Here is a 19,895-nt window from a genome sequence, read left to right as displayed (position 1 = left end):
GTCTTTATACGAAGAATTTAAATGGATGGAATATTTCATAGAAAATATTGTGAATGGCATATCTGTGCGGAGCAATATGTGTTATGATGAGAATTATGAAAGGGAATTAAAAGAGTCTTTTATTGAGCAAGCTAGGAAGGAGTTTAGGTCACTACCTGTCGTAAGATCAAAGATTCAATTTTTAAAGAAAGTAAATTTGCCAAACCATGATGATTCACTGACTGGAGACATATGTTCCATATGCATGGAGACTTATTTACCTGATTCAGAAGCATACAACATGCCTTGCAACCACAATTTTCATTTTAACTGCTTTGAGACGTGGATCCTTAAAGATCCAAGTTGCCCTATGTGTCGTTATAAGTTGCCAGCGATAGAGACTTCAGAGCCGGAGCTAGAAGTTTGAGTTTATGAGTTCTGAATTCACAAAAGGTATTTCTAAGCATAAATACACGGTGTGGGCGGGACCTATTGGGGTCTTTTGAACTTTTGAACTTCCTTTTTGACCCGTAAAAAAGTTCATGTGTAGCTTAGAAAAACTTGTATTTACAATGATTGATTGAAATTTAAGACATATTTTCTTAGGGAAATTCAGTACTCTTGTACATCACTTGCTTTATTACTTTAGTTAGCTCTTTAATTTAATATGTATACCAGGATAGGTTCTAAACACATTAACGAAATCATTAATCCAGTACTTCATGATAATTTTGATGAAATTTAATATAAAAGAATAATTTCCTAAAAGCTCTAATAGGTGACATTGTAGAGTATAAACTAAGATTTTTGGCTTGGTAGATCATGACATTAAAATATATAGGTTAAAAATAAGTTAGATCAAGAATGCAGTTCTTACAGAGAGTACAACTTCCAAAAAACGAATTGATAGATGAGTGTTCGATATGCATGGGGAGTTACTTACCTGAACAAGAAGCATACATCATGCCTTGCCATCACAGTTTTCATTTTGGCTGCATTGAGACTTGGCTTCTTAAAAATCCAAATTGTCTGATGCGTCGTTACAAATTGCCACAAACAGACTCAAAATAGGAAGTGATCTCTTTCTTGTAAAAATGTATATATTTTAAGCTAAGTTTTGTCAAAAATGTATCATTGTTTGTAGCAAAAATATTCTATTATTGAAGTTACTAATAGGGTCTTGGCAGTTGGCACCCAACAATTTCAAAAAACATATTGCCTCAAGATACTTATATTCCTAATGCATGATTGAAAATTGTACCAGTTTGTATGCAGGGATGGCTTCTGATCATATTAACAAATTATTATACTTTATAAAAACTTGGAGAAAAATAATATTCTACTTTCATGCACCATAGATTTACTCATACGTATATTGCTATATATTCCGAGCATTCTCTGACTACATTAACACGCTTTTATTACGTTATAAAAACTTTGATGAAATTTATCAATTTTTTTTTTATAGAAGCAGAGAACAATCTGTGCATATAAAGACCACAAATTCATCAACACCGTCCATCACTTATTTGTAGCATTTGAAAGGATGAAAAAATTGATACAAAAACTGTCATTGAGATGTTTAGCAACTTCTGTGACCGAGGTAAAGACCTTCAACAACTCTAACTTCTAAAAGTACTCAAGCAGTCGGAAAACAAAATTACATTAGGAAGCAACTCTAAACTTTTTAAAGTACTCAAGCAGTTAGAGAACAAAACTACAAATAGGAAAGATAATTAAAGAAAAATTGTCTAGCCTCATAGAAAGAACCAAGCCCAAGAAAGAACCATGAATAATGGTTCTCATTTTGATTTCTTTCCCTGCTTCTTTTTTATCACTTCATCAATGTACATAATACCTTTGCCCTTGTAAACTTCAGGAGGCTTACAGCTCCTTACAGAAGCAGCAAATTGATGTACCCTATACTTGTCAATCCCAGTGCAGCAAACCACATTGGGTTTGAAACAGAAGACACGAACTGCAGGGGGAACGGTCAGTTCAACCTCATGGCTGTAACCCAGCTTAAGGTACAAGAGACGACCTTCCGATTCTGCCCTAGCCTTGAAACCAACTCCAACAATCTTGAGAAAGCGGAAGAATTTAGCTTCCATTGGATGACTTTTATTAATCAGCTGAAATAGGAGATAACATGACAAAAGCTACATCAGTAGGCCAAACAAGAAAAAGACCTTGACAATAATACAACCGGAACATGCCAAATGAGAAAAAGACCTAGACAATAATACAACAGCAGCAAATTTCAGTTTCCAAAAAAAAAAAAATCAGTTTCAAAAATAATACAACAGCAACATTCTTTTTCCACTATGGGAGACGAACCTGCCAAGTATTAATTCTAGAATTAGGACATCTAACATAATGGTTTGTGACTAATACTCGGGCAAAACAACTACAACAGTTGAGTAGGAAATGCAGTGCCACTTTGTGACTGAAAATCTGATTAGTCTCTAGGCTACACAAAAGAAAACTGCTTAGGAAGGGAAGACAACTAAAGTGATTTTCCTTTTTTTTTTCTTTTTTGATAATCATGGTGTCCACTCGACTGATTCCACGGGATACATGTTACCTACCACCAGCAACAGGTACTAGTAACTATGTCACAAAGGCTAGAACATATGGGAATAAACCACATAGTTTTTTTGTCTCTGCTGGGCTAGTATTTGAACCTGAGACCTCGTGGTGCTTAACACACTTCATTGACCACTAGGCTGTCCCTTGGGTGTACAAAGTGATTTTCCTTTTGATCCAAAAAGGGGGAAGATTTTGTTTTAAAGGAAATAAATGACAAATACAGATTATCAACTAATAAAATCAATTCAGACAGTTTGTTTTCACATTCTGAATCAGTTTGTCTAAGCACTTTTATTTCACATTCTGAATCAGTTTGTCTAAGCACTTTTACACTCTTCTTCAGCATAATTTTGCTGTCAGTAGCTCCAGGAACTAATTTCAGTTTTCCTTATCAGATGGAGAGATGGCAGAAGAAGAACCACAGGCACTGGCCAACAAGAACAACAACTTACATAGTGTAATTCACAAGTGGTATCTGGCCTGGGGAGGGTAGGGTGTATGCCCTTACCCCTACCATGGGAGGTAGAAAGGTTGTTTCCGATAGACCCTAGACTCAAACCGAGCATATTGCATTATTCCTTTCACTGGCAACATATGCTCCTTAAGAATTTGTTAAATGTCAATTTTTAGCAAGAAAATCAATTCAAATTTCATTAGTACCAACAGGTGAAGCAGATCTTTCAGTTCTACTTCTAAATTAAAAGAACTGGACCACTTTTAAAATGACCCTGATATAATCTTAGAAAATTGGCTGATGACTAATTTTAAAATAAGATGAACAATTAAAGCATGTGCATATAACCAACCTATTGTTATGCCTTGTCGTACTCTAGCAGGAGCATGTCCTCCATATGGTCTTCCATAGAAACTGTATCCATGTTTTTATTCTTTATTAACATGGAATAGCATGTACCCTTCGGGGTGGCCCAGTGGTTTAGGCTTGGGACTTCCATGTTGGAGGTCTCAAGTTTGAAACCCCTTGCCAGCGAAAGCAAGGGATTTGCCTTCTGGGTCGAGCTCGTCGCACCGGGATTGCCTAGTGCGGGTTACCTCTCCTATGTGGTTTGCGAGCTATTGTATAGGAGAGGGGGTTTAACCCTGTGCGCACCCAAAGGGTAGCGGCTGCGGGTTTCCCTTGTCATAAAAAAAAAAAAACACATGGAATAGCATGTCAACTTGCTCGATTTCTCACCTATTGATTAATCAAATAATTTCGACATCATTCGTTGAGTTTCACAAGCAGGCAATTAATTTACAATCTCTGATCATTAGATTTTAGGTAGTTTGCACTTCAAGGGAAATGGGAACAAGCAAGGGTTTCTTCCGATGTAGATATGTAATATAATGAAGGGTAAAATTAACTCCTACAATTAGATATATGACCAATTAAAAAAGCTCAAATGATGAGCAACAACAACCATTCCTAAACCTTCTCAAGATGCAAAGACTAGCTAATTAGGAAAATGAAAACCAAAATCGAAAAGGAAAAAGAAAGGTTTAAGTGCTCTAAGAGGAATTGGTTGTTGATCTTCAAGTATTACAGATTATGCCGATTCTCAATCTGCATTTTGGGTTTCACAAACTTGTTTAAGTCAGCAGAAAGAACATTTACCAAACCCCCAGGAGAAGTCATGAGTTCAGCTAAATTGCCAATGAGTGGAGCAGGGACTTATTCGACCACTACGAATAGAGTGTTATACCATACTCTCACTTCAGAAGCGTAACATTCAAATAAATTCATTAAGGGATTTCTTCGACCAGCTTGAAGGCATGATAATCTCCTGAGACGTAACTATTATTATCACTCACCAAAACAGTCAGTAACTGTCAACTGAAAACTACAAAATCCAAATTATATAGGCCACAAAACTAGAAAAGAAGCCTAGTGAGGATTGACTTTTCATGGCGGAAATAACAATCTCATTTCAGAAACATCACATTAAAATACATTCATAGAGGAATTTCATCGAACACCTCATATGTATGACAATTTTCAGATATTAATTAAAGACAAAATGTAAGCAAATAACGAGCAATTCATTTCGATGAGAAAAAGGAGAAACTAGTAAGAATAAGAATAACAGCATACCAGGCTTTCTCTGAATCGCTACCTCAGCAAACCTAAAAACCACCGGAGATCCGCAGTTCACCGGTCAGTGGAGCGTTCCGAGGGCTCTTTCCGTCAACACAAGAAATTAAAAAAGTTGGGCCTATAACTGCTTCTTGAAAGAGAAGGATACTATGAGACCAAAAGCCCACTTAGAAAAATAGAGTAATCCTTTCATTTATTTTTCCTTTTTAGTCCTTTCAAAAACGAATATGTTTTTTTTAATGATAATTCTTTTCTTTTATTTTAGTTTTTAACATGTCATTTATATCAAGTCAAAATAGGACAAACAAATTAAAATGAATGGAATAGTATTTATTGCTACGGAAACCCAAAAAAAAAACTCACAAAAAAGTTTCAAAGTATTTTATTTTAGCAATTTAGAGGCTTACCTCTAGGTTTCACTCAATGATCTCTCTTGTGATTTATGGTATTATGTCTATCTTTTTTTCTTTTTTTTATTCTATATGATTTGACATATTTGCCCTTCTTAATATCATAGTTAGTTTCTTCAACTAATGACCATTATTAAAATGACTCATTTAACCCCAACCAATATCAACAACATATTCAGTGTAATCTTATAAGTGAGATATGCAAAGGATAGAGTGTACACTCCTACCTTGTGAAGATAGAAATTGTTTTTGAAAAATTCTCTAATTGAGTACGATAAAATAACTTATTTAATAAATACATTAGAATAAGAAACAAAAAGGAAGTTGAAAAAAATTTCCCTCTTTCTTTTAATTAGAAATTTTACCATATAAAAGTTCGTCTATAAAAGAAAAAAATTTCATTCTATAAGTGAACTAGAGTCATTTTTCACTTTGATGGAGAATATTTTTCTTGGAGGAAATATATTTCGAAATTCAAGATTAACAAACACTGAAAACAATTTCATCAGGAAAACTTTTGCTATACCGAACACTAGCTTACATTCCGTACAAAGAGAAGCATCTCTCATAAAAATGTTTTCTTGTGCAGAATATTTTCCTTATTGAATCAATTTCCAAGTTGTATGAGTATCAAATCGTTCCTGATCACGATGTTTACATCAAATCAAATAATTCAACAGTGATATTTGAAAGAAGAGTGTCTTTCAGCTATTTCCTTTCGGCATGTTTCAAATGTTCATTTCAGAAAGACAAGTTTATAAACTCAAAAATCTAGTGAGAGTAATCAACTACATTTCAGGAGAGGTGATTGAAAGGATATTCATTTGTGGAATTCCAGCAGCTAGAGTGTTTCTTCGATAAGTTTTTCAGTGAGACTTCTTGGGAGTCCCATGACACTGTCAGCAGTTCCAATCTGCAAGGTATTGGAAAGTAACAGTATAAAGAACAGGTCAGTAATCGGCAGTTCCAAGCTGCAAAGAGAGAGGGAGAGAGAGAGAGATGAACCAGAGTGTCAACGAAGGGCAACGTCAATGGATGTTCAAGCATTAATCCACCAGCAACATTAAGTATTATTCCCTCCTCAATCTATACAATTGCATTAATAGTTAATGTTGCAGGTAAAGAACATCCCCTATTTAAGGACACTGTCAAAATTTACCAGGCTGTCAATGATCTCATCAGGTATGTCATGGAAATATACCTGCAATTAGGCAGAAGAACAGTGTACTCCCATGTTAAACAATCACAGTTGTGTAATTGTGTAATACTCCATATTACACAATTGCACTAATAGTTAAGTCAGCAAGAAGGTTTCCGAGAAAAATCATGTTGCACCACACCTTCAAGAAAGAGCAAATTCATAACAGTAACAAAAGGAGGGCTTGTAGAAGATCAAACTAGCTAACTAATAAGCCGAGAGCTGTGAGGCGATTGTATTGGTGTTCCAATAAGCAGATAAAAAAGGGAAGCATTCTAGACATCCTTACAAACTGGAAAGGTCAAGTCTTGGGGAACGAATTCATGGGTGGAGACTGGAGAGAGCAATGTTGATGGGCTGTAATAAACCAGATTCCATCTACATTCACCCTCTTTCTTGCCCTTCACATAAAGCTGTAATACACCAGTATTCATCAACATTCACTCTTTCCTGCCTTCGTAGTCTGAAACAAAAAATTTCTGCACTCCCAGTTTGACAGTGGTTGAGCAGTACAACTGCAACAACAACCATTCTGATCATACTTGACAGCATTAAGATGGTTCAAAGATCCTGATGGTGAGGTGATAGCAGATACAATTCTCTATGCCAAGGCCTAGCAGAGATGAAAATTTAGAAACCTAGGCAATTTTCCAAAGGTACTACCTTATTAGAGGCCTGGAATTGTAAATGCTCATGCGTGCTAAATAGAAATCAATCTATTCATAGTCTCTCTCCATTATTGACTCAACTTGTGCCTGTCTGTTTATATAGGTAGATAAGTCAAGGTTTAGGTCTCTTTCCACTCATAGACTGATGAACGAGCTCCTACTCAACATACAGTTTCCAGCTGGGAAAAATGCTATTTGAACTAGCTATAAGCCTACAATAGTCACATCAATTACTGGTAATTTTCAGGCTCCAATATTATACCAGAGACCCAGTAATTCATGTATTCTAATGATCCCAACATTCAAAGACCTAGCAGTAAATTTCAAGGATGAAATTGATGTCACAATTCACAAAATAGAAACTGCAAAGGAATTGCTCCGCAAGAACTCCACTTGTAAACTATGGTTGTTTATATTGGCATAAGGGAACTTGGTAAAATCAGGCAATTGATATCTTCCTAGCTGCAGTCTAGTTTATCAAAGAATGTACGGTCTCTTTATTTAAAGTCTCACGCACGGTGGATATAACTACAAAATAATCCTTCTAGTTTCTAGAAAAAAAATCATTTGTACGGATGGGGATCAAATAAACTCAAAGTCACAGGCTGGGATAAGCATATACTTATTCAAATATCTATAATTAGATACCTGACATATCTTCGAAATGTCACATCACCTTAATCCTCACTACCACATCACATACACTCATGCATCAGATGCAGTTAAGCCTATGTCACCATTGGAACATATCAACTTAAGCAAGAATGTACGATATAAATGCATAGTTGTATTTCAATAGTCTCCAGCATGTAGGAATTACTTCACATGGAGTAAAAGATATACCTCTGACCTTTCCCAAGCTCCTTTTCTTATGCCCTTTGTAAGGTTGGTCACAACGACAGATCCTACAACCGTGGCTTGACCACCAGAATAACCTGCAATTCATAATAACAAGAACAGTAATATTGGTAGAAAAGAAAAAGAATAACCTGCTTAGCTGAGATACTGGAGGGAACTGCAGACCGCAAATACAAACATACTTTTGATGAACTGACGCGCTTCTTCCTTACTTGATGGCTTTTCTCTAATAATTCCATCGTACACAGCCACCTTGATACCAATAGATGTAGGTAAGATATAGCCAAAAAGATCTATTCTTCATCCAAGAGAAAAATCATTAGAAGGGCTCAAGTATTCTAATTTTTGCAATATGCTATTTAACAGTGATATTAAATTAAGATTGTCAAATCATGGAGCAGGAACATCAAATTTCAAATGAATCCAGAGAGCAAAATAAAAGACTAGAAATGAGCTAACGACACAATAAGTGTCAATCTAAAATGTCAATACAAGGTAGGCCAGCTGCTTGCATAAAAGAACTAACATCAAGCTAATTTCAACACTTTATCAGACTTCTCTATGCAAAGTTACTAGCTAAAATTTTGTACTGCTGTTTTTTAGTTATTGCTAAGTGTGCCTATATCACCAACTAGTTTTGCAATAAATGATAAACAAAGCATTAAATGGTTTCTGATAAGCTCTCAATTCAATCAGAGAAATAACTGTGAATATGGGCTTAGTATTAAACTAAACAAGGCTATAGCACTTGAAATATTCTAATGGGGAGAAGTAAACATACTGTATCTGCAGTAATTAACAGAGTGGAATGGGTATTTTCCTCCAAATGATCAGTTGTTTTGAGCCTTGACATGATAGCATCTGCCTAAGAAGAACAGAACCCGTAAGTAAACATAAGATTTGCTCTTAAAGCACTGGAACATGATATCACTGTATTACATATTACTCCCTCGGTCTTAATTTATACGGCACAACTAGAGTGTCATGGGAATGGAAGGAAACCAAGTGAGTTGATTATAGTGAGACGAACTATTCAGGATCAGTCCATTATCAGCAGAAGAGAAGTACCCATTTATAGATAGTCCCTAACCATCAAATGGAAATTTCATAACATAAATCACTGATGGGCAGAATGATTGAAAGTTAGTTGGGACACAAAAGATGCCAAGGGAACGCTGAATAATAAATCTCACCCAATCACAAGAATCTTGGATTTTGACCTTCTTATTGATATCATGTTCTACACAATTATCAACAGAACTCCTCAGATAACTGCACTAAAATTACTCCTGGCCTTTATACTTTTATAGGGTGATTTGTGTTACTTAGAAGAATAACATCCTGCCAGATACACTACAAAGATCTTTGTTTCATGTTACTTGGATAAAATAGATTTGATTGAAGTTTCAAACCTAATTCTAGCAATACTGGTTTTGGCGAACTACCAATTACGTAGTGAAATTAATTCTGAAGACAAGAAAAATGTCATCAGGAAGACAGCAGATAACAAGCATTTTTCCTAGACTCAAATGCAAGAGTTGAAAGCCGTCAATACATTATTTTCTTGGAAAAGGATTTCCTAGAAAATATTTTCTCAGAAAACAAGCGGATTTCTTACTTATTTTCTAGTTTGGTAAGTAATCAAAACTATGGGGTTAACATGGGGGTGTGGTAGGAGGAGACAATTAACTTGAAATGTCAGTTTTGAAATTTGTTCCCTTGAAAGTCGTTTTTTCTAGAAAAAATATCATATATGAGAAAATTGAAAAATATTTTCTCGTTCTCCGTACCAAACACACCCCTAATAGAGACAGTGCCGGCTCAATGTTTATAAAAATAAGGCACATGCATTAGGCCCCCAATTTCAGGGGCGGCCTCAATTTTTTACCAAAAATAAATTATGTATTATTTTATTTTTTTATAAAAAAAATTATTTATGATAAATGTATCTCTTTTATAAAAAAAATAATCATATTATTTATTCTCCTTAAATTCAATCAAATAGAAGAAATCAAGAAAACTTTGTTTTGTCTTCTTACCTTCTTTTCGCTAACAGTCACATTATTATTTTTTAAACCCCTTTTATACTCTATGATAAGTTAGAATAATACTCTTGTCAAAAATATAGTAAATCAATAGCAAAAATGTGTTGAATAAAGTAAACAGCAAGTCTCTCTAGATTGACTTATTTTATGTGTTTTTAAACCAAAAAAAGTTTATAAGCAATTTTGTCAATTTAATGCTTATAGAATAATGTTAACAATTCATATAATAATTGTCTCATTTAAAAAAAATTTAGGCCTCTAATTAAAATTTCGCTTTAGGTCTCCAAATCTGTTGAGCCGCCCTGAATAGAGAAGAGGTAGTATACCTTTGCCTCTGCTAGAGCTACCACTAATTCCTCTGCATTATCCTTCCTAATCCTCTTTTCATCAATGTCGGCACCCTACTCCACAAAACAATTTAAATATAAGTCGAAATCGACTCTTAAAAGAAAACTAAGAGTCGTAAGACCAGGTCCAAGACCTAATCTGACCAGAAAAAGCGAGTTTTAGAAAAATACAGAATCTTTTAAAACAAAATTGAACGTACCATAACTGTAAATTCATAACCCATGTCCGCTAGAATTTTGCGACGTGCCATTGAGGACGAACCCAAGATTATCTTTAAACATATGGAACCATTAGTAATTTACAGTATATTAAAGAATGTAGAAAAGAAAACATTAACTTTCAAGGAGAGAGCATTGTGTTAATCCTCAAAAGAAAGATTTGAGATAAACGAGTACAGTTCATCAGTGGGTGAAAAAGCAAACCTTGAACGACAAGTTCTTCGGAGCCATTTGTTTGGCGCTCTCTTTCTCACCTCTTCCTGAAAGGGCAACGGTTAGCTTTGGAGATAAGCAACCGAGGATTTTATCAAGTAAGGCGAATAAAAGAGAGTGATTGGCCGGAACGGCTAAAAGCAATCTATTTGTATACTAGGGTAGGGAGGCCCGTGGCAAGCACGGGCCCAATAGTCAAAATATTATGGTTTTGAAATTTTTTTAATATTAATGAATGAAGGATGAAGGTGTTTGTAGAAGATGGATAATATTATATATTATATTAATATGTACAATAGACATTAGCATGGTGTCGATTTTAACTATTTGCACATACTAAGTAATGTAATATAAGCAAAATAATATAGTACATGTTGCAGTTTTGGTAAATAAGATTAGCATGTCATTGTTTATGACATATTTAGAGGATGTTGCAGTTTGCTTCGCCATAGCTAATGTTCCTCATGCAAAAAACCAGAGCATAGGGAGAGTCATTCATTGTATTGTGTCCCTATTATAAGCAAAAGTGACCATGTGGATAGGCTTGTATTGCAGTGTGAAATGACAAACAATAACCAAACAGCAAAGGGACGCTATAGTTTTATGGTATCGCAAACACACAGTAGTCATAAGGATTTCTTTGAATGTGATTAATATGAATGTGAGCAACAGTGGTCCTATTGAAAAGTCAACAGTCCAACTTTGGTTTTTTCGTCTGAACGACACTTTGATTGGATGTGAGGTGACTTTTTGGAAGGAGTATAACTACGAAGGAGTAAGAAATTAGGGGCAGTGTGAGAAAGAGGTGCTGCTGGCTGTGAAGTAATGAAGGTGGTCAATTGTTAGAACAAAAATAAGCTAATTCAACAGTGAACATGAGATGAGGAGTTAAAAAATAAATTGTTAACCAATTGATTTGACAGTGGGTATGAACATGGATAGAGAGTTTTTAGCCCTGAATAAATGTGAGAGTTTCGAAATGTGAATGTGAGGCATAATGGGAAAAAAAAGTGAAATTTTGAAAGTAGATAAGAGCAAATACAAAAGCAGTAGTATGACATTTACAATGTTTCACAGGAACTATATGGTTATGTGTGTAATAGAAAGTAAAGTAAAGCTAAAAGTAGAGACTTTTAGCAGTATTTGTTGAAATACTTGTGAATATGTGCAAGCGATAATCATTGTGACCTATACGTTGGCGTGAAAGTGAGAAGTAGACTCACCTTTTACACCTTTTTCGTTGGTGTGGGTGGTTCAAATTTTGGCATTGGATTTGAAGCAGCAGCTGCAGTAGTTGTTGCCATGACTTCTACCTCACTTATTTCCAAAGGTTTGATCTTTTTAGAAGTCCTATGAGTAGTGCTCTGTGGTGTATGTGGTTTTTCGATGTAGGAAAGAACGGAGAAGCTTGCATGTGTGGTATTTGAGCTGCTCCAAGATGACTTCCTTAGTTGAATTTCGAATACTTTGTTTGACAGCATTTCATGGACATGAGTAAGAGACAATGAATGTCGCTGTAAATGTAACAAGTTGGAACAAATAGTTTACAACAAAGCATATGTGCTAAAGTGTGTGTGCTGCGGATATATGGTATTATGACAATAGCTGGGTACAAGTAGGCAGTGGGAATGAGAGATAACCTTAGTGCAAGTTATGTCAAATATGTCTTCTGCTGCCATGCACAGTAATTTTTCTCCTAATTCAGCAGAGATAGATGTTGTGGTTGTAGCAGTGCCGTCAATAAGATCAATTTGAAAGCTACAGCTGAAATGATGGAATAGAATGTATGGAAATCAGGATATGTTACATTAAACAAAAGATTCAAAGATTCTATTTCTTCTGTAAAGGGAATAACAAAATTATTGGGAATTTCAATTTTGTTGCAGTTGTTAGTTTTCTCTTGTCCATTTCCAATTCTCATTAAATATGCACAAAATGCTGGATCTTCTTTTTTGAAATGACAAACAATAACCAAACAGCAAAGGGACGCTGTAATTTTATGGTATCGCAAGCACACAGCAGTCATAAGGATTTCTTTGAATGTGATTAATATGAATGTGAGCAACAGTGGTCCTATTGAAAAGTCAACAGTCCAACTTTGGTTTTTTGGTCTGAACGACACTTTGATTGGATGTGAGGTGATATTTTGGAAGGAGTATAAATACGAAGGAGTAAGAAATTAGGGGCAGTGTGAGAAAGAGGTGTTGCTAACTGTGAAGTAATGAAGGTGGTCAATTGTTAGAACAAAAATAAGCTAATTCAACAGTGAACATGAGATGAGGAGTTAAAAATAAATTGTTAACCAATTGATTTGACAGTGGGTATGAACATGGATAGAGAGTTTTTAGCCCTGAATAAATGTGAGAGTTTCGAATGTGATGTGAGGCATAAATGGGAAAAAAAGTAGAAATTTGAAAGTAGATAAGAGCAAATACAAAAGCAGTAGTATGACATTTACAATGTTTCACATGAACTATATGGTTATGTGTGTAACAGAAAGTAAAGTAAAGCTAAAAGTAGAGACTTTTAGCAGTATTTGTTGAAATACTTGTGAATATGTGCAAGCGATAATCATTGTGACCTATACGTTGGCGTGAAAGTGAGAAGTAGACTCACCTTTTACACCTTTTTCGTTGGTGTGGGTGGTTCAAATTTTGGCATTGGATTTGAAGCACCAGCTGCAGTAGTTGTTGCCATGACTTCTACCTCACTTATTTCCAAAGGTTTGATAGTGCTCTGTGGTGTATGTGGTTTTTCGATGTAGGAAAGAACGGAGAAGCTTGCATGTGTGGTATTTGAGCTGCTCCAAGATGACTTCCTTAGCTGAATTTCGAATACTTTGTTTGACAGCATTTCATGGACATGAGTAAGAGACAATGAATGTCGCTGTAAATGTAACAAGTTGGAACAAATAGTTTACAACAAAGCATATGTGCTAAAGTGTGTGTGCTGAGGATATATGGTATTATGACAATAGGTCTGTACAAGTAGGCAGCGGGAATGAGAGCTAACCTTAGTGCAAGTTATGTCAAATATGTCTTCTGCTGCCATGCACAGTAATTTTTCTCCTAATTCAGCAGAGATAGATGTTGTGGTTGTAGCAGTGCCGTCAATAAGATCAATTTGAAAGCTACAGCTGAAATGATGGAATAGAATGTATGGAAATCAGGATATGTTACATTAAACAAAAGATTCAAAGATTCTATTTCTTCTGTAAAGGGAATAACAAAATTATTGGGAATTTCAATTTTGTTGCAGTTGTTAGTTTTCTCTTGTCCATTTCCAATTCTCGTTAAATATGCACAAAATGCTGGATCTTCTTTTGCACGCATGTTTTCAGATAAGCACAATTTTTCTAGATGATTCCAAATATGAGAGTATAATAAACTTTGAGTAATAAAGTCTTCCTTTTTCCCATTACGAACAACAGGAAGTGTTTGTCTGAAGTCTCCCCCAAAAACTACAACTTTTCCACCAAAAAGTGTTTTTGTATTCATAAGATCTTTTAAAAGTGTATCAAGAGCTTCAATGGTGTTTCTCTTTGCCATTGAGACTTCATCCCAAACAATTAACTTTGAATCTCAAATTAGAGTAGCTAGGGAACTTTGTTTACTAATATTGCAAGTGAAGTTTTCATCGATGTCAATAGGAATTTTGAAACGCGAATGAGCTGTTCGTCCTCCTGGAAGTATTGAAGCTGCGACACCTGAACTTGCAGTTGCCAAAGCTATGGATCCTTTTGTTCTTATAGCAGCCAACAAAGCTCGATAAAGAAAAGTTTTTCCAGTTCCACCAGGACCATCAATGAAAAAAGCTCCTGATTTATTGGAATATACTCTTTCAAGAATTATGTCATATGCCCTTTTTTGTTGAACATTTAATTTGCTTTGAAGATGTATATCTTTTTCAGAGACTATTATATTTCTTTCGAAATATATTTCTTTGGCATCATTTGTTGTTTTACAGAAGCTAACATTTCCAAATATATCTTTGAATTCATTTATGTTATGTCCCATTGAAAGTAGAACTTCATTGATATGATTTAAAACTGACTGCTGCATATTTTTTTTGGTAATAGTTGAAATTCGTTTAAAATCTTCTGACATAGAGTCTTCATATTTTTTCCAAATATCTTTTGGGTTACCAGGATTACAAAAAACTAATAATGTTGCAAATAATCTTCTTAAACTATAAGGCATTTGATAGCTTATAGCTTCAGACATACACTGAATTAAGTTGTTGTCAGAATGCAATAACCCTTTTTTTTTCTGCAGCTTCTCTAAATGTAGTGTAACATTTTCCATCGATTGTACGTAGATCTTCGTATGATTTTGGTCCTCTTATGTTCATTAGAAGCAACCTAAGATAATATCTTTCTCCTTCGGTTGGATGACACGTGACAATACGTCCAATAGTAACTCGTTGTTTTCGCCGTGACCACATTTTGTATGATGATGACCATACAAAGTGTTGGGGAAACTCTTTATAAAGTAAATTTAGATTTATAGCATCGTTATTCATTTTGTTCATAACATTGAAAGTAGAACTTCATTGATATGATTTAAAACTGATTGCTGCATTTTTTGTTTGGTAATAGTTGAAATTCGTTTAAAATCTTCTGACATAGAGTCTTCATATTTTTTCCAAATATCTTTTGGGTTACCAGGATTACAAAAAACTAATAATGTTGCAAATAATCTTCTTAAACTATAAGGCATTTGATAGCTTACAGCTTCAGACATACACTAAATTAAGTTGTTGTCAGAATGCAATAACCCTTTTTTTTCTGCAGCTTCTCTAAATGTAGTGTAACATTTTACATCGATTGTACGTAGATCTTCGTATGATTTTGGTCCTCTTATGTTCATTAGAAGCAACCTAAGATAATATCTTTCTCCTTCGGTTGGATGACACGTGACAATACGTCCAATAGTAACTCGTTGTTTTCGCCGTGACCACATTTTGTATGATGATGACCATACAAAGTGTTGGGGAAACTCTTTATGAAGTAAATTTAGATTTATAGCATCGTTATTCATTTTGTTCATAACAAAAAATTCTGTTAACATCGTTTTCTTTATCATTGGATTGTTTATTATTTGATCAATAGTTTGGTTATTTTTGAAAGAAACAAATTGTTGTCCATCAAGATGCAATTGCAATTGGCAAACACTTGGAGTCATTTCACTTATTGAAAAAGCAAACAGACGCCACGCAGCTTCTGGAGGAGAAACCCATCTAACAGATTGGTATTATTTGATTTCATCTATTTCTACATTAGTATCATTATTATGTACAGAGAATGCAATTTTGTCATGTCCTTTGCAAATATATTTGTAAATGTATTTGATAACCTTAATGTCAGAACATATTTCAACATTAATATGACAACCGAATTTCTTAAGCAAAAACGGATTGTACGGGACAGTCCAAGAATTATCAATGTTGTGTCCTCTAACTTTGATTGGTGTGATCATTTTTGGTCTCTTGTAAAGAGGATACGAATTTTTTCCATTAGTTGTTTGCTCGGTAAGTTGCTTTGGATATTTAAACTTACATTTGCCATCTTTCTGCATGCAAGAATTTGAAGGATTGAAATTGCCACAAGGACCGTGGATCATGTGCTTGGTCACAAGTTTGTATAGATGATGATCAATATGAGGATCAGGTAATTCAACACATACAATTTGATCATATGATTGTGGCGTTAGCAATTTATATCTATTTGTAAGTATAATGAGAAAATGGGCATGTGGAAGACCTCGTTTTTGAAACTCAATTGTATACATAAAAGCTGCAATCTTTCCAAATATGTTGGTTTTTTGAATATCTGTTTTAAGTTCTTCTACTTTTGCTCTGAATACTCTACTAACTAAATCAGGTTTGTTTTGAACTTCTTCCATTGGGTGTAAATGTTCCTGTATTTCAGGCCAACAAGGATTACAAGTCATCGTCAAAAATATGTCGGGTTTTCCAAAATGTTGTACCAAAGCAATGGCATCCATATATCTTCGACGCATATCTCTTGGGCCTCCTATAAAACTACCAGGAAGGAATTTTTGTCTGCCAATATTGGAAGCATCTCTTTCTCCTTGCCTTAATAAATCAATAATTCCTTGAAAGGCTTCAACTCTAAAGAGATCTTGATTAAATGAAACAAAATCTAATCTTTGTGTCTCAAGTTTGATATATTGGTCAACTATGTATTGTTGAAATAGCCTTCCAGAATGTAAAGTTTCATTTGGTTCTTCATCTCTTATTTGAAATTTATAACAGTAATATTCACGACAAGAAACAGTGTCTCTTTCTCTTAAGCCTTTTGATAAAACAGTAGACTCGATGTGAAGGAGTCTATCGATAGAAGTGATGTTCTTTACACTTGGTAGTTGGTCATATTCAGAAGTGTTTGTTGTTTTGGAAGAAGTATATGTGTTGTTGATTTTTTTAATACCACAATGCCAGCCATTTTGACCATAAGAAAACAATAGCGGATACTGTAATGGGTCATAACAACCATAATAGTAATTGACCAATTGGGTTTTGTTACTATGAGTGTAAATTCGAATATGTGGTGTGGGAATTTTATCATTTAATTGATCTTCAATCCAAATTGCCCCAACTTTGGATGCAGTTGGTAAGTTATATGTTCTTTGGTCTAAATTGGAACTTGAGTTTAGAGCAATATAAAATTCAAATAAATTTGGAACAACTATTAACGATCTCAAAAAAGTAGAATAAGCATTAAGTGTAAGCATATCCATGAGCTTGGTAATAATCAGCTCATTAAGATTAGCTGATAACGTCATTCCATTTGTTAGCTCATTTTCATTATCATAGAAATATAACTGTAAATTTGTTGCTTTTCCTGTTGAGGGTATCAAATCATCAATGAAGTGATACATTTGTCCTTGGACTCTAAATGTGTAAATACCATGATTTCTCTTTGCTAATTCTCTATCATAATGTACTCCAAGTGAAGTGAAGGCAAACATATTATTGTAGGCTCTACTGTAAGTGCGAAAATGTTGACATTCTTTGGAATCACCCAAGAAGAAATTTCGCAAGTCAGTAGGCATGTTATGAGAGCTTAGTTTAATTGATCCATTATCACAACAAAAACCGGGTGATTCATACTGAAACCTTTTTGCTACACAGAATTTGCAATTTGGTAACTTTTTTTAAAAGCAAGTAATCTTTTGGCATTAAATTATCATTTTGTAGATTGATTTCTAACTTATATTTGCCTGTGCGTCGTAAAAAGCATTGAGTTGTTACATATAAAGTCAGAAGATTGCAGTGTTTTTAATGATTTTGGTAGAAACATTCATACATTTATTTGCAGTACGTGTTGAAGTTAATTTGCTTGCAACATGAGATGTAGTTGATGTCGATCCTAGTATGAGGAGCACAAATATTTAGAGATAGCTAAGTAATTATGACAAATGAATATAGAGTAAATAATGGAACTAATATTTGTGAACTGACCTAGTTCAAAGGTAGATAAGCAAGTAACTATATGTTCTCCTCTGGTTGAAGCAGATGGACGTTTGGACGTTTGGAAGCTAGCAAGCACAAAATGAGGAGAATAAATACTATTAACAGTACGTCAGGTGAAGCTTGTAAGTATGGCTATAGATATTGAAAAGAGAGATTTGACCAAAGGAAGATAAGAACATGCATAGGTAACCTTGTTCACGAGATAAAGAAGAATTGGTAATTGTAAGAGCAGCAGTACTATTTGATTGACGAAGGGTTTTTTGTCTTTTTGATTCAGCCCTTTTTTTCTAGTTGGGATAAAAGCAATTGTTTTCTCTCCGATGACATTTGTGCATATCTAGTGCGTCGACGCAAATTTGTGTCAGAAGTTCTTTGCTGGGTAGGCACATTATTTGTATGTTCTTCCATTCCTGTTTCAACTAATTGATGATTTGTTAAAATAACTTATAACGTAATGTAATGGGGGGAAAAAGACATACACTGGGGGAAAAAAGGCTTGTGACAACAGTCTGTGGGAAAAGCAAATACAGTTGACCAAAAAGAGGCGTCTGGCAGCAGCAGTGTAATATGGAGTAATGACAAACATCATATAAGTAGTGCAACATTTCGAGGGACTAATGCATAGAAAACATCTGGAATTGATTGAATGAGTAGTTGTTTCTACAATGAGTACATGATCTGCTGTGTTTGAAGCCATAAGACTGTAGAGTACCACAAATGAAACATTACCTATGTAATAGAAGATGTTTTGATAGTGTGAAGGTAGTTTGGTATTTCAATAGCCATATGAAAACCTTGATGTTGCTACGAAGGATGAATCCATTGTTATTATGTAGAACGATTTTGAGCATTGGAATAATGGAAAGGGAGAGCATGACTTCATTAGGTTGTCTTGCACTGTTAGTAAAGGGAGATAACTATTGCAAATATTGTGCGCAAATAAAAACACTATATGGTCCAAAAATTTGTGAGGAACAAACAATATTGTCACGATGATTTACTATTAGCAGCAAAATATAGTGAAGAGACGATATGGGAAATAAGTAGCACATATTATATGCATTTGCAAATGACTTGTCACCATTTGAAAGCACCCTAGTTTTATTCATACATGTAAATTGATTCTGGTTAAGAAATAAGGATAATGTTCGGCTCTTCCTATTGGGAAAGTTCTATCTATTTGGACAAATAGAAATATTTACAAATAGCAATGTAATTAGTAAAAATGAATATAGTCAAAATAGTGGAAGTAATATTTCTGAATTGACCTAGCTCGGAGGTAGATAAGCAAGTAACTATATGCTCTCCTGTAGGTGAATCAGACGGTACATTTGTATTTTTGGAAGCTATAATCACAAAGTGAGGTAAAAAAACGTATTAATAGTACGTTAGTTGAATCGTGTAAGTATAGCTATAGATATTCAGCAGAGAGATTTCACAGAAGGAAGATAAGAATATGCGTAGCTAACCTTGTTGAGGAACTGAAGAAGAAGTGCTAATTGTAAGAGCGGCAGTACTATTTGATTGGTGAAGGTTTTTTTGTCGTTTTGATTCAGCCCTTTTTTCTCTTAGTTGGGATAAAAGCAATTGTTTTCTCTCCGGTGACATTTGTGCATATCTAGTGCGTCGACGGAAATTTCTGTCAGAAGTTGTTTCCTGGCTAGTCATATTATTTGGATTTTCTTCCATTGCTGTTTCAATTAGCTGATGAGTAGTTAAAAGAAGTTATAGCTTAATGTACTGTGGGAAAAGCAAATACAGTTGACCAAAAAGAGGCGTC

At 34.6% G+C, this 19,895-nt stretch overlaps 4 protein-coding genes across 5 annotated transcripts; all 4 read right to left on the bottom strand.

Moving 5' to 3' along the window:
- Positions 1-1,483: 1,483 nt before the first annotated feature.
- On the bottom strand, positions 1,484-4,828 carry LOC102578705 (60S ribosomal protein L6, mitochondrial). Its single transcript, XM_006340557.2, has 2 exons — positions 4,658-4,828; positions 1,484-2,111 (listed from the first exon to the last, which is right to left on the bottom strand). Exon 2 carries the CDS (start codon positions 2,088-2,090, stop codon positions 1,782-1,784), a length of 309 nt encoding a protein of 102 aa, XP_006340619.1. The 5' UTR covers positions 2,091-2,111; positions 4,658-4,828; the 3' UTR covers positions 1,484-1,781.
- Positions 4,829-5,633: 805 nt separating this feature from the next.
- On the bottom strand, positions 5,634-11,152 carry LOC102578264 (maf-like protein DDB_G0281937). Of its 2 annotated transcripts, XM_006340556.2 has the most exons (10): positions 10,990-11,152; positions 10,610-10,665; positions 10,387-10,458; positions 10,166-10,240; positions 8,576-8,659; positions 7,977-8,046; positions 7,780-7,871; positions 6,230-6,271; positions 6,076-6,156; positions 5,634-5,983 (listed from the first exon to the last, which is right to left on the bottom strand). In XM_006340556.2, the coding sequence occupies exons 2-10, from the start codon at positions 10,634-10,636 to the stop codon at positions 5,912-5,914; spliced, it is 615 nt and encodes a 204-aa protein (XP_006340618.1). In that variant the 5' UTR covers positions 10,637-10,665; positions 10,990-11,152; the 3' UTR covers positions 5,634-5,911. The 2 variants fall into 2 exon arrangements, 1 of the variants encoding a protein (XP_006340618.1); XR_001472128.1 differs by lacking the exons at positions 5,634-5,983; positions 6,076-6,156 and having other exon boundaries at positions 7,780-8,087; positions 10,610-11,152.
- A 539-nt stretch (positions 11,153-11,691) lies between these two features.
- LOC107058566 (uncharacterized) lies at positions 11,692-12,542 on the bottom strand. Its single transcript, XM_015304399.1, has 2 exons — positions 12,259-12,542; positions 11,692-12,132 (listed from the first exon to the last, which is right to left on the bottom strand). The coding sequence occupies exons 1-2, from the start codon at positions 12,295-12,297 to the stop codon at positions 11,845-11,847; spliced, it is 327 nt and encodes a 108-aa protein (XP_015159885.1). The 5' UTR covers positions 12,298-12,542; the 3' UTR covers positions 11,692-11,844.
- Positions 12,543-15,870: 3,328 nt separating this feature from the next.
- LOC107059069 (uncharacterized) lies at positions 15,871-19,804 on the bottom strand. Its single transcript, XM_015305481.1, has 2 exons — positions 19,585-19,804; positions 15,871-17,765 (listed from the first exon to the last, which is right to left on the bottom strand). Exons 1-2 carry the CDS (start codon positions 19,802-19,804, stop codon positions 15,871-15,873), a joined length of 2,115 nt encoding a protein of 704 aa, XP_015160967.1.
- Between the last annotated feature and the right edge of the window lie 91 nt (positions 19,805-19,895).

Source organism: Solanum tuberosum, unplaced genomic scaffold (assembly GCF_000226075.1).
Source record: "Solanum tuberosum cultivar DM 1-3 516 R44 unplaced genomic scaffold, SolTub_3.0 scf00020, whole genome shotgun sequence".
NCBI lineage: Eukaryota > Viridiplantae > Streptophyta > Magnoliopsida > Solanales > Solanaceae > Solanum > Solanum tuberosum.
Note: the sequence above shows the minus strand (reverse complement) of the source record. Positions and strands in the feature narration are given on the sequence as shown.